The 14,950-nt window shown below is 37.8% G+C and overlaps 1 protein-coding gene across 3 annotated transcripts in view; it reads left to right on the forward strand.

Annotated features, from left to right (window-relative positions):
• LOC120133218 (homeobox-DDT domain protein RLT3-like) overlaps nucleotides 1-14,950 on the forward strand; it is a 41,700-nt gene that overhangs the window by 17,525 nt on the left and 9,225 nt on the right. For all 3 annotated transcript variants that reach the window (XM_039149848.1, XM_039149846.1, XM_039149847.1), the window contains 5 exons: nucleotides 5,814-5,954; nucleotides 6,095-6,217; nucleotides 6,352-6,795; nucleotides 7,743-8,141; nucleotides 8,391-8,999. In XM_039149848.1, coding sequence (XP_039005779.1) covers nucleotides 5,814-5,954; nucleotides 6,095-6,217; nucleotides 6,352-6,795; nucleotides 7,743-8,141; nucleotides 8,391-8,999 — 1,716 coding nt within the window. The remainder of the gene's footprint in view (nucleotides 1-5,813; nucleotides 5,955-6,094; nucleotides 6,218-6,351; nucleotides 6,796-7,742; nucleotides 8,142-8,390; nucleotides 9,000-14,950) is intronic.

The following is a 14,950-nucleotide window of genomic DNA, read 5'->3' on the forward strand; positions in this document are numbered from 1 at the left end:
AAGAAAAAATGAGAAAAAAGAAAAAATGATGGAAAAAACGAAAAAAAAAGAAGAGAAAAATGAAAAAAAGAGAAATAAAAGGAGGGTTCAAGATGAAAACCCGAAAAGGGCGGCTTGGAACCAAAGGAGGTCTCAAGTTGAAAACCCGCAAAGGGCGACTTGAGTTGAATTTGAAATTCAGAATTCGCGCATGGTGGAGGTTCTGAATCAATTTTGGAAGTGGAAAGAGCTCCTAATATGGATTGTAACAATGACAGTTGGTGATCAAAGATGAGATTAAAGATTAATGAGTCTCGATGAAAACAACCAGGAGAAAAATTGAATGCATATGAGATTCGATACTGGTTTAGGGCATCCAATGATGAGATTTGGGAGTTTAGAAGTAGCTTCATACTCTTAAGCATCACAATTTTGGAGATCCTTCTGACAGAAGCTACACTCGAGATATTCTAACGGCGTGCCAGTTCAAAAGCATTTGCATTATTGATATTTGAAGACGCCTACTCTTTTGTTCTTTTACTGTTTCCAGTTAAAAGTTTGCCATTTAGTTGCCTAAAATTCTCTGTATTTATATAAATAAAGAGATGTATTTTCTTGTTCGTTTCCCTTTTGTAAGTATCTTATTTTGAAAGGTTAAAACATATAGCTTAACTTGAAGTACATGAGATCATTTTGTATTATTGTGCAAAAGGTTTTGGAAAATGCAGGTATTCTGAAGTTGACAATGGTTTAAACATTTGAGCTTGTGTGGTTACGGGAAAATGAAATCTTGAAATTCGTAGAAAATTTCAGCCATTAAAAGATGACCCTAAGAGATTGTTGTTTGTCGAGAAGTTGGTCAGTGATACTGGTGGATTTCAAGAAAAGAAAGAGTCAAGGTTCTGTTAAGGCGAGAGATATGGAATTGAGATTGTCAACTGGGGTGAACTGGTCAAACGTTCTGTGCCCAAGATGAAGCCGAGTTCCATCGAGATCAAAAGGAGATAGAGTTCCTTCAAAGAAAAAAACGCATTGAATTGCATAATTGCATACATTTTAGGCATGAGTAGGATCATGGCATTCATAATCGCATGATGGCTTAAATATCTACAGGTTTCCCATGAATAGTTGAAGATTGAAGATATGAAAGCATCGAACTGGTCTTGAGATTTTGACAAGAATGATGTTTATACGAAAATTGAGTCAAAGCAGATTCAAATATCCAATGGCTCCAGACAAGTTTTCACGATGGAGATGGATTTTCAAAAATTTTCTCAACTTCTAAATTATTTTTTAGTATAATATTTTTCAAATATACATTCATGATGAATAATGTTTGATTTTCAGGTTTGACCTTTGAAGCAAATCATCTATAAGCAGTCAAGGTTCTGTTAAGGCGAGAGATATGGAATTGAGATTGTCAACTGGGGTGAACTGGTCAAACGTTTTGTGCCCAAGATGAAGCCGAGTTCCATCGAGATCAAAAGGAGATAGAGTTCCTTCAAAGAAGAAAACGCATTGAATTGCATAATTGCATACATTTTAGGCATGAGTAGGATCATGGCATTCATAATCGCATGATGGCTTAAATATCTACAGGTTTCCCATGAATAGTTGAAGATTGAAGATATGAAAGCATCAAACTGGTCTTGAGATTTTGACAAGAATGATGTTTATACGAAAATTGAGTCAAAGCATATTCAAATATCCAATGGCTTCAGACAAGTTTTCACGATGGAGATGGATTTTCAAAAATTTTCTCAACTTCTAAATTATTTTTTAGTATAATATTTTTCAAATATACATTCATGATGAATAATGTTTGATTTTCAGGTTTGACCTTTGAAGCAAATCATCTATAAGCCTTCACGAAAGAGTAGTGAAGCAAATTCGTTTGTTGAAGATTGAGTCCTATACTCTCTGAAGGAATAGGGAGCGGACAAGTTCGTTGAAGATTGAGTCCTATACTCTCTGAAGGAATAGGGAGCGGACAAGTTCGTTGAAGATTGAGTCCTATACTCTCTGAAGGAATAGGGAGCGGACAAGTTCGTTGAAGATTGAGTCCTATACTCTCTGAAGGAATAGGGAGCGGACAAGTTCGTTGAAGATTGAGTCCTATACTCTCTGAAGGAATAGGGAGCGGACAAGTTCGTTGAAGATTGAGTTCTATACTCTCTGAAGGAATAGAGAGCGGACCCGTTTTGTTGAAGATTGTTCGAGTTCTATACTCTCTGAAGGAATAGAGAGCGAACCCGTTTTGTTGAAGATTGTTCGAGTTCTATACTCCCTGAACGGATAGGGAGCGAACCCGTTTTGTTGAAGATTGTTAGAGTTCTATACTCCCTGAACGGATAGGGAGCGAACCCGTTTTATGAAAATTGTTCAAGTCTTATACTCTCTGAATGAATAGAGAGCAGACACATTTTATGAAGATTGTTCGAGTCTTATACTTCCTGAAGGAATACGGAGCAGACTCCTCATTTGAAGATATTTCAAGTCTCACTTATCCCGACGTAATATTGAGTGGTTTAATATTTTGAAGTTCTCATGACCGGACAAATTCGATCATCTTTTGATCTTTGCTCTAGTCTCGTTACACGACAATGAGCAAAGAGGGGCAGCTGTAGATGCTCGTTTCTGTCCGAGACTAAATCAGAACAGGGGCCCGAATCAGAGCAAACCCATTTGGTCAGAGCCCAAGGCACAATTAACCCAGCAAGTGCAGACTCAAGGGTGGAGATAACACCAAAAGCCTCAGCAGTTCCTTTCCATCCAACAGATGCCAGACAAGCCCCATAACCGTGCAACCGTTTGGAGATACATGCAACAAATAAGGGACGTGGGGATATCCATATGGGATAACCACTCATCATTAGCAAAAATAAAGAGGGGAAAACTATCAAACATCAGAAGACAACAAGAATTAACGGAAATAAGGAGATAAAAAAACACGCAGAAAGAAAAAGGAGGGGAATTATCAGCCATCAAAAAAATTACAAAGAAAAAATAATCACAGATTATAGGGAGAGGAACGGAAAAAGAACTGGGGGGAGATCGATAATTCATTACCATTACGAGAGGGACGAGAGACCATTTTTCATTTTTATTTTATTTTTTTACGCGGTAGAGCAGGAACAAAAACAGTGTGTAAGATATTTCTTGGCCACATTCAAAGATCAATTGGTGTAACAAAGGATTCGGTTTACTCTTCTGAAAAGCAGTAGAATCAATACAAGCAGGTTATCTTCTTTATGCTTTATAAATATTGAGCATGCATATTTATCGTTTTTATTCGAAGCAAATAGAAATATTAAGTTACTCTCGATTTACCTGTTATGCTTCGGGTCTAGATTGAAATTTGTTTTAGGAAAAGTTCGACTGGTAGTAGTTTCATCGCACATCAGTGTTGGTCGAGAGCATTGTAAGGGCGCCAGGGATTGAAAAAAATAGAAAGCAAGGAAGGCTTCTCCTCCATCTTTTTTCCCCCTGGAAAATTCATAGCAAAGAGATACACAACAAAAACTTCTCAAAATGTTTTCTTTCTTTTGCATTTCAAACAACTATATTTTCTTTATTTCGAAACCGGAATAAAATGGAAAAAGAGACAACCCATGTAATATTCTCATCATTTTCAGAACAAAAAGAATTGCAACGTTTTTTTTCTTTGCAACCATCTCTTTGATTTGAACCAAAATATAGGAAAAGATGAGAGTAGTTTACCTTTTGTTAGTAATCTCGCTAACAGGGTCTTGTTGTTGGGGCTAGGAAATTGAACAGTCGATCCTTTTTAGGGGTAGAAGTTCTTGCATGTTGGCCTTGGTTTCAGTCTTTGGTTGAAACAGAGAAGAGAAAGGTTAGGAGAGTAGAACAAGGCGTTTTATGTTGATTAAGGTGTTGTTTGGTCTCTTTAGCCATCGTGGTGGCCAATCGGTGTTCATGGTGGCGCAAGTGGAAGCCTTTAGGGCTCTTGATCGGAGAAGAAGAGGAGGGTGAAGAGAGTAGAGTGAACGGCTGAGTAGCTTAGGTTAAGTTTAGGTTTTAATTAGGTGTTACATTAGGCGTTTGGTTAAACTAGTGTGTAGTCACTGAAATTTTCGGGTAAAATTATCTTTTGGTCATTATAGGTCTAATGCTTATTTTCAATTTAGTCACTTGTGGGGCTGTTTTTAAGTTCGGGGTTCCTTTTGTCCAAATATTATTATTTTCCAGTTTAGTTTCCCTGTTTATTATTTCGGTATATTTTGCTCACGCTCCTATTTAGTTATTTTTACGTTTTAATCCCCTGTTTGTTAAAGGACAAATTATAACCTTTGTGCCTGGAATGTTATTATTTTTGTATCATAACTCAATGTTTGTACAGTTTGTTACTTTAGTATCATATTTACATTCCCATTTTAATTTGGTCACATGACTTTAAGTTCTTTTAAATTTTTTATCATTTTTACAATTGTATGTTGTTACGTTATTTAGGTTTCAACCTTAAATTAGTTTTCTTTACGTTTTAATTCGCTTAAGTTTTTTTTATGCCTATGTATGTATAGTTAATTAAGGTTCGTTTCGAATGTATGCTTCATATGGCTGAATGATGATGATAAGTATGCATGTACACATAGGTTGTTCATTAATTAGATAATCATTTTATGTATATATTAATTTTTTTATGATACCCTCACGTGCATAACTCGACCATATGACATAATTGGATTAAGGGTAATATACTTTTAATTTAAAATTGTTTTAAGTGGGTAGTCATAACTGATTTGAGGTCCGCTTTTAGTGATTTTAAAATAAAAGTGTATCCCGAAAGTGAAACCAAAAAATTGATTCGTCACCTAAAATTTGGGAACGAGAGAAAAAGAAATGTTCGTTTATTTAAATATATCGAGAAAAGGTTGTTATATCTTTAAGATCTGGTCTCGATATTTGTAAATAATCGAACATTCTTTATCTTTCTAAAACGACTTGGTAATTTTAATTTAATTATTTTGAGTGCTTTTGAATGTTTTAAATTTACATTTTTATTTTATGGAATCAAAAATCAAAATAAATTTGAATTTGTAAAGTTCATTTCAAAGACGTTAATTAATCGACTAGGTACCGATTTAGGGCGTTGTGGGGGTGCTAATCCTTCCCCACACGTAACCGACTCCCGAACTCGGATTTTGGTGACGCAGACCTCAATTTGTTGTTTTAATTAAAATTAATTTTTATTTAAAATGACAAAACATTTTTGGGTGTCCAATCACACCCTAATCAAAGATTGGTGGCGACTCTTCGAACCTTATTTGTCGATCGTAAAGGAAATTCAAATTTTTCGAAACGAGAGGTCTTTTAAATCGCATATGTTTTTAAAATGAAAAGAGACAATTAAGAATTAATGTGGTTTTCAAAATCTCACCTTTTTTCACCTTGTAAGAAAAAAACCTTTTCGACACTATTACAAAGGATCAACCACAACAAAACCCATCGAAAAAGCACAAAACATTACAAGAAGCCTGTTACTAAAGCATGATACAGCTCAAATGAATCATTGAACTAAAGCCCTAGGAATTTTAAGTGGATACATTTGTCTTAGCAAAGTACTTATATATGCAAAAGGAAAAAAAGAATAACAAGGGAAATGAATGCATCAGTTGTGAAACACAGTGATATTGAAATGCTTCCTAGAATTGTACATGGATGTATCACTTGATCCTTATTTCTTTGTAAAGACTTTTTTGACAGGTGCTAACCTTTTCTAAAATTACTAGGATGTTGAGGTATTGAATTGTCAGAAATTCTTAGAGTTCTATGTCCTTGCTAAAAAAGGGATGTGATTGTTTTCCTTTGATCAGGTAGAGAACCAAGAATTTGTGGTCGACTTCTGGAAGACATCCTTGAACCCTCTGACATGGACAGAAATACTACGCCAAGTTTTAGTTGCAGCTGGCTTTGGTTCAAAACAAGGTCTATTACGCAGGGAAGCCTTTAGCAAGGTATGAGTACATTATTTTTATGTATTATATTTGGCTATTCTCAGATTCAAACTTCTTTGGAGTTCCTTTTATGGTCCAGAGATCTTTGGTTATATGTGAAATATGTCATTTTATATTTAATCTTCTTTCCTAAAATACAGGAAATGGACCTCATGGTGAGGTTTGGCCTACGCCCTGGTAGTTTAAAGTGTGAGCTGTTTAAAATTTTGTCACTGAGAGGAAATAATGGGCAAAAGGTTTCAGATTTGGCTTTGTCTTTGACGGTAAGACTAGGTTCTTTAAGCATTTATATTTAGAAAATGAAAATTTCTGCTGCAGAAGCCATCTGAGCTGAAATCCTCACCGTAGTCATTATTATGACCTTGTTCCAATGATCGATTTTTTTTATCTTTTGAAGGTTATTGAATTGAATCTCACTAGCACGACTGAGGAACTCGAAGAATTAATATGTTCAACTCTTTCAAGTGATATTACTTTATTTGAAAAGATTTCATCATCTGCATATCGTCTGCGCTGTAGTTCTGTTGCAAAGGACAACAATGATTGTCGTTCTGATACTAAGGATTCTGGAAGTGTTGATGATGACTCCGATGACAGCAGTGATGATTCTGAGTGCGACTCAGGAAATTACTATCAAAGGAAAATAAAGCATGATAACCGTTTTAAAAGTAAAAATAACATGCTGGCAGTCTACACTGAAATTGATGAAAGCCATTCAGGAGAGGTATGGTTGGTAGGACTTATGGAAGATGAATATTCTGACTTGAGCATTGAAGAGAAGCTGAATGCATTAGTGGCTTTGATGGATCTTCTTAGCACTGGTTCCAGTATCCGAATGGAGGTAAACCAGTTTCGTCTGGCCAAGTTGACTTTCCCTTCCACCGCCTTTCTCCTCTTCACCCCCATAAAATTGAAACAAAAATAAATAAATAAAAGAAGAAGAAGATTGAAAAAGCTCCTCTTCTTCTTATAAAAAAAAAAGCTCCTCTTCTGTTCCCTTGTTTGGTATGTTGCTTTTGTAGTCACTATTTTTTTCAAATGGATCTTTCTTTTCTATTATTTCCTTGAGGACCCATGATCTGTGCAATGGTTATTTTGGATAAATTATTTACATCAAATATAAACTACTGACTACTTTGTTTACTTCCTAGTATTTTGAGTAGGGATGGAAACGGGCCGGGTTCGGTCCGGGTATTGGTCCCCCCGTCCCCGTCCCCGTTTAAAAAACCGCGGGGATTTAAACGGGGATCCCCGTCGGGTAATCGGGGAAAACCGCGAGGAAACGGGTATCCCCGTTTAGCACAAACGATTATTTAAACGGGTATTGGGCCAGGTATTGGGTCGGGTATTGGGTCGGTATTGGGCTGGGAATCGGGCCGGGTATATATATATATTTAAATTAAATATATATTTTTTATTTAAATTAAATTTATTAATATTATATATATATATATATATATATATAATAATTATTTTTAATATTTATCGGGTCGGGTATCGGGGCGGGTAATCGGGGCGGGGATTACCAAACCCGTCCCCGTCCCCGTTTAAAATAAATGGGTTTTCCCCGTCCCCGTCCTCGTTTATCATCCCCGAACCCGACCCGTTTAATTCGGTTTTCGGTTTTCCCCGTCGGGTTCGAGTTTTTTTGCCATCCCTAATTTTGAGGGATGTGGGCTTTAGTTCTTATCTTGCTTAAATGTTTTTTTTGTTCTACTATGAGGTTATGAATTTTCCATAATTCTATACCTGATAGAGTCTCATTTTACTCATTATTTCATTTTTCAGAATCCTAGTAAAGCCATTGTTGAGTTTATTCCCAGCATCCCTCGCTATGGTTCTGGAGAAAAGATTAAGAGATCATCTACTCAACAGAATTTTCCTAGGCCATCTTGGGTCTATGGTGGACAAGAACCACACACACCATCAGACTCTAGCCCGGTTGACTCATCAGCAGTTACAAAGTTATTTGAAAAAGAGAAATGTTCTAGCAGTGGAAAGGATGCAAAACAAACTGAAGTAGGAGTTTATATACACCCAATGCAATCTGTATTTTTGGGCTCTGATCGTAGGTACAACAGATATTGGCTTTTCTTGGGCCCTTGTAATGGATATGACCCTGGACATGGGAGGATTTACTTTGAATCTTCTGAAGATGGTCATTGGGAAGTCATAGACACTGAAGAGGTAATCCTCCCAGCTTATCATAATGGATGTCTGTTGCTTCATTTGTTATACGATTGGTTAAAATTCGCCTTATTGTTTTTTAAGAACATGCCTTTTCATTATAAAGTGAACTCTTTATCCAAAGATAAGATACTTAACCTGAGAGTTTGGAGTTCTTTTAAGTTTTCCTTTTGCAGACAAAGGAGTGATTGTTCTCATGTTTACAGACTTTTTACCGTTATTATTTGTTTGTCTCTTACCATGGTGCAGGCATTGCTGTCCTTGTTGGCAGTTTTGGACGACAGGGGTAAACGTGAAGCTCTTCTCATTGAAGCCTTAGAGAAGCGGGAAACTTCACTTCGTCAAGAAATGTCGAGTAGACATTTATGTGGTGCAGAAATCGGGCACATGCAATCTGGTTCACCTGAGATGGACGCAACAAGAGAAAACAGTTGTTCTCCTGTTTCTGATGTTGACAACCTAAGCTTGACAGTAGCTGTGACTGAATCTTTAACCTCGTGCAGTGCTATAGTTCTTCATGCTGGGAAGAAGGGAGAAGAACAAAAACAAATGTGGAAACGTCTTCAAGAATTTGATGTGTGGATATGGAATTACTTTTACTTGAACCTTAATGCTGTAAAACACAAGCGTTCTTATCTTGATTCGCTTACCAGATGTGAGAGTTGTCATGATTTGTACTGGAGGGATGAGAAGCATTGTAGGGTTTGCCATACCACATTTGAGATTGATTTTGATCTAGAAGAAAGGTATGCCATCCATGTGGCTACGTGTAGAGAAGGAGACAAGACTACTTTTCTGAATTTCAAAGTCCTACCATCACAGTTGCAATCACTGAAAGCTGCAGTCCATGCAATTGAGGTGCATTTTATTCTTTATTGCTTTTTGTTTTGCTTTCTTTATAAAACTAAATCATATATTACATCATATGAAAATATATAATACATCACTATTATATTACATAGTATGCATGTTCATCTTTCTTTTACCATCGTCTTGTTGCCAAGAACTGTTGGTCAGGGCATATAAAACTCATACCAGTCTCAATGGTTTTTTAGTTTCTTTATATATTTTATTAATTCTACTTGAATATTCAAAAAAAGAAAATGCCAAACTCTTTTCACTAGAAATAAAATGGGTAATGAAGTCCCCAGTCCCTGCTATCTTTTTGTGAAAATGGTGAAGGAAACTTTTAGTGCATTATGATGATACCTGATCTTTGAAACACATTTAAGCTTTGCAAGGGAGCAAATTGTTTAATGTTATTAACAAATTATATATTTTTAAAATGTCTGGTTTCATGAGAAGTCCGTTGTATATTTTCTTTCTTTAGTAGAACATGTGAAGATTCAGTATTGTGTACAATTCATTTATATATGTAAAATCTGATGAAAGGGATTGGGTGAAGAGAGCATTGACTGGGATTATCAAACCTCACTTTGATCTGGAGCTAGTGCTGAAGGGATTGGCAAGTGATGGGTTCAAGGTTAAGGGAGCTAGTTGGGGTTATGCGTGGAACTCTTGCATATTAACCTTTGATTCGGAGGAAGATTTTAAAGAGGCGTGGTCGTGCAGATTAGTGGAATTGTCCTTCTGGTTTGATTGGATTGATATCCTTCTGAATGATGACGGGGTACCGATGGCTTTCTGTTCAGTTGAGTTAATTGGTATCCCGTTATTATGCTGGAATGTCCTCTTTATGGAGAAACTTGTCTCAAAGTGGGGGAAGCTAGTCTGTATCCATGATTCGACGGTGAAGAGAGAGGACATGGCGGTGGCCAGGGCCTTGCTGAGGGTGGCCAGTCCCTATGATGTTCAGGAGTCTGTTACACTGGGCTCGTATGGGAGATCTTTTAAAGTTAAAATTAACGTGGGGTCGGTCTTTATTAAACAGGAAAGTTTTTTGGTAGGAAATTCAATGGTTGCCGGAGAGGATAGGTCCAGAGATGATGAATTTTCAGAGGATGAAGAAGAACAGTGCGCTGTTGGGGGTGGTAGACCAGACCTGCCAGTTGAGGATACTAGGGACAGAGTAGACAGATGGTTAGTAGGGGATGTAAGTTCAGCTTTAGTAGGCGATGAAGCCGGTCAGAATTTACTGTGGAAGGAGGGAGAAGGTCAATCTAGTGGAGTAAAGGTGTCAGACTGTCCAGCAGAGGATTTGAATTTGAGAGGGAATTATCAGGGTATTGGGAATAGGAGTAATTTTTCTAATGAAAATGATAAGGCCCAATCAGAGGACTTGAGTGAGCCCATTAGACTGTCTAAGGCTGGGCCAGTTGTTATTTTAAAGCAGCTGGGCTGTGGTAATCTAATAGAATCTGGGGTGGTGGAACTTGGAGACTTTAAACAAAAGGAGATGGATTACTCAAATAGGCAGGGTCGGGATAGAGCTACGCCGGTTTGCGTACCAGTTTTGCTTAATGATGGTACGAACGTCAGTTTACAGACTATTGTTTCTAATGAGGGCTTGATGGAGGAAAGAGTAATTCGGGATAAAGGAGGGGGTAATGCGGACGGAACAGAGGTGGAAAGGGTTGAGAATCCAGTTATACTAGCTGGTTTCCAGGGGCGGATTATAAAGAAAAAGAAGTTAAGTATTGCCCCAACGTGGTCTGATAGTTCTGGTTTGGAGGGTGAAGTGTCATTTAGTTTTCATGATCGAGTTTATGAAAGACTTGATAGAGGTCTGGATAGGGAAAGTTTGGATCGAACCAGTGTTAATTCAGCGCCCCCAAACAAATCTATTGAAGCAAGATTGGAGGCTGTTGCTTCTAGAGATGTTTGTGATATGTTGGGGATCTCTTTCAAAGGGGGTAATCAAATTCTGGAAAAGGAGATCTTGAAGATGGAGCTTAGTGAGAATAATAGAAGCTCTTGACTGATTTTTTCAGGATACTAAAGGTTTTTGCTTTTATTAATTATGTCACAAATCAAATTGATTTCATGGAATGTGAGAGGGCTTGGAAAAAAGGAAAAATCAAGAGCTGTTGCTAGATTAGTTTCAAAATTCAAACCGATGATTCTGTTTCTCCAGGAAACTAAGTTGAATAAATGTCGAAAGGGATTGTTGAGGAAAATAGGGGGTAATTTCCTAAAAGGGTCTAGCTTTCAGCCATCTACTGGTTCTGCAGGGGGTCTAATCTGTCTGTGGAACGAAAATCTGTTTGAAGTTAGCAGGGAGTTTAAGCATAATAGGTTCCTTGCTTTATCAGGAAAGGTTAAGACTGTTAACTTTGATTGTGTTGTTATTAATGTGTATGGGTCGTCGGTTGAGACTGATAAAGAGGAGTTTTTAAGTGAGCTAATGTGTTTTACACAACAGCTTGATTTGCCTGTATGCTTAGGGGGGGATTTCAATGCTTATCTAGATCCCGAGGAGAAGATTGGAGTCCAACAGAATTGGCATTCTATGGAGTTATTTTCCAACTTTGTCTTTAATCTTAACCTTATGGATCTTCCTTTAGTTGGAGGGAGATTTACTTGGTGCAACAATAGAGAAGCTTCAACGTGGATTAGATTAGATCGGTTTCTATTAAGTGGTGCATTTTTTCAGGTATTTCCAAAAGTCATCCAGAAATTGTTGCCGAAATCCTTATCTGATCATAACCCTATAATTCTGGAAGATGACCACAACAATTGGGGACCTAAACCTTTCCGGTTTTTTAACTATTTACTAGAGGATGAAGGGTTTGATGGGTTGGTTCATAATGCTGTGTATGATTTAAAGAGGGAGAATGCAAGAAGGGGTATGTTGAGTATTCTTCAAGGAACGAAGAAAGCTATTAAGAAGTGGCCATACTACAATAATATGGGGATTTCAGAAAAGATTTCAGAGCTCGAAAATAGGATAAACGACTTGGAATTAAAGACTCAGGGTAGGGGAACTTCAACACAAGAATGGGGTCAACTAGTAGCTTGGAGGAATGAATTGTGGGGTCTGCATAGGAAGGAGGAGAGTATTTGGTTCCAAAAATCACGAAATAAATGGATCAAGGATGGGGATAGAAATACCAGATATTACCACATTTGCGCTCTGAATAGGAGCAGAATAAATGCTATTTCGTCTTTGAAAGTGGCTGGGATTGATATTTCTGATCCCAGCATGATTAAATCGGCTATCTTTGATTACTTTAAAGTAAATTACAATGAGATAACATCTCTGGAGGTGGAGGAATGTAATCTGAATTTTGCCAAATTGACCGTGGAACAAAAGGCTGGATTAGAGGTTAGTATCACTGAACAGGAAGTGTGGGATGCTGTTTTTAAGGCGGACAGTGCTAAGGCACCTGGTCCGGATGGATTTACTATGGGGTTCTTTAAAAAATACTGGACTATACTGAAAGACCTTGTCATGCAGTTTGTTCAAGATTTTCAAAGAGGGAAATTATGGGAAAAGGGAGTGAATCATTCCTTTATTACGTTAATTCCTAAGAAGGTTAATCCACAGGGAATTGAGGACTTCAGACCTATTAGTCTCGTTGGCAGTCTCTACAAGATTATTTCTAAAATACTATCGAAAAGACTAGTCTCTGTTATTCAAGGTTTGGTTAGCCCTTCACAATTCTCATTTATTCCGGGTAGGCAGTTGCTAGATTGTGCACTTTTGGCAAATGAAGGAATTGAATATTGGAGAAAACAAGGGAGGAAAGGAATTGTCTTTAAAGCTGACTTCCGTAGGGCCTATGATTCGGTTGAGTGGCCTATCTTATTCAGGATTTTGAAGGACATGGGTTTTGGGGATAAATGGATCTCATGGATTAAATGTTGTGTTTCAACTGCATCTATTTCGGTGTTAGTTAATGGTTCCCCTACCGAGGAATTCAATATTAGTAAAGGGTTGAGACAAGGGTGCAGCCTATCCCCTCTCCTATTCAATTTAGTGGGGGAATTATTAAATCTTATGCTGATTAAGGCAGTTGATAAAGGTCTGTTTCAAGGGTTTAGCATTGGTAGGATTGGCAATTCCTTCCAGTTGACTCACCTGCAGTTTGATGATGATTTAATACTCTTCTGCAGCGATTCATCAATGCAATTTCTAAACTTGAGAAGAGTGTTGAGGGTCTTCGGTGTGATGTCTGGGGTGCATTTAAATCTGTCAAAGTGTACTGTATTTGGGGTTAATATAGATGCTGACAGGGTTCAGGATTGTGCTAGGAAAGCAAGATGTGGAGTGGGGTATTTTCCAATGTCTTATCTTGGTTTACCGATTGGATCTAGGAAACATTCAGTGGGTATGTGGGAACCGGTTGTCCAGAATTTTAATAAGAAGTTAGCTGGGTGGAAAGTAAATTCACTGTCGTTGGCGGGCAGACTTGTTTTGGTTAAATCCGTGCTTTCATCTTTGCCAATTTTTTACCTTTCTATTTTCAAGATTCCACACAAAGTGTCTCAGAAGTTGAACTCGCTGATGGCCAACTTCCTTTGGGGTTATGATCTTGAGAAAAAACGAATCCACTGGGTGAATTGGAAGTCGGTTTGTCAACCAATCGAAGAGGGTGGTCTGGGAATTTTGGATTTAAGGTTGATTAATAGGGTCCTTCTAGGGAAATGGGTTTGGAAATTTGCCAATGAAAAATATAGTCAGTGGAAGAATCTGATTTGCAGCAAATCCAACGTTAGCATTTTGTCTCTCTCAATTTTAGAAGCGTCTACACCTTTTGATTCCTGGATATGGAGAGGTATCCTCAGTAACTATAATAAGAATGATCAGGTTGGTGGATGTTTGAGAAATAATTCAAAGGTCATTGTAGGGAATGGGCGGTCGATTGCTTTTTGGAATGATGTTTGGATTTCTAATCTGCCTTTAAAAAGACAATTCCCAAGAATTTATGCTTTGTCGACAAACAAATGGGGGATGGTCTCTGAGTTTGGTGAGTATGAAGATGATGTTTGGGTTTGGAATATACAACTTAGAAGAATTTTGTGTGATTGGGAATTGGACCAGTGGATTGCTTTTATGTCTTTGATTGACAAGTCGTCGCTGTCACGATGTGTGGATGATTTTTTGGGTTGGTCAGGAAAGGGGGATGGCATTTTTTCGGTCAAATCTTGTCGATTATCGTTACAAGATAGTTCGGCAGGGAGTTTTGTATGGAAGAAGTGGGTTTGGGATGGATTGGCGCCTCCAAGAGTACAAACTTTTTTATGGCAGATCTGTCATCAGAAAGTGGCAGTGAGAGTGGAATTGAAGAGAAGAGGACTTCAGATTTCGGATGTTCTTTGTCCTCTGTGTCATGCTCAGGATGAAACTATTGCACACCTGTTCCTATCGTGCCCTATTGCCTCGGATTTGTGGAGTAAATTTCTAAGGTTATGGAATATCTCTACGGTGATGCCTTAAGACCCTTCTTCAATTTTGTGCTCGTGGTTGAACCTAAGGAATAATTCCCTTATTTGGAGGTTTATTCCGGCTGTCATATTTTGGTCTATTTGGAAGGCCAGAAATCAGGTTGTATTTGAAAACGGCATATGTGACTCTACTGTTCTGTTTTTCATTACTAGATTTAGATTGTGGCTAAATGGTTCTTGGCTAAATACCCTGGGGTTCGGATTCTGACAGACCTTCTAGTAGGGGATCCTACGCGGGCGGATTTATTACCCTCTAATTCGAGTTCTAATAAGGTTATTTGCTGGACTCCTCCGCCATCTGATATGTTCAAACTCAATGTTGACGGAGCAGTGACTGGAGATGGGATGCAGGGTGGTATTGGTGGTGTTTTGAGAGACTCCTACAGCTGCATTTTAGCTAATTTTTCTTCCGCAGTGGGCCCTGGTCCCCCTATACTATCTGAACTGAAAGCGATTAAGAA

This window comes from Hibiscus syriacus, unplaced genomic scaffold (assembly GCF_006381635.1).
Source record: "Hibiscus syriacus cultivar Baekdansim isolate YM2019G1 unplaced genomic scaffold, ASM638163v2 tig00110577_pilon, whole genome shotgun sequence".
Lineage (NCBI taxonomy): Eukaryota > Viridiplantae > Streptophyta > Magnoliopsida > Malvales > Malvaceae > Hibiscus > Hibiscus syriacus.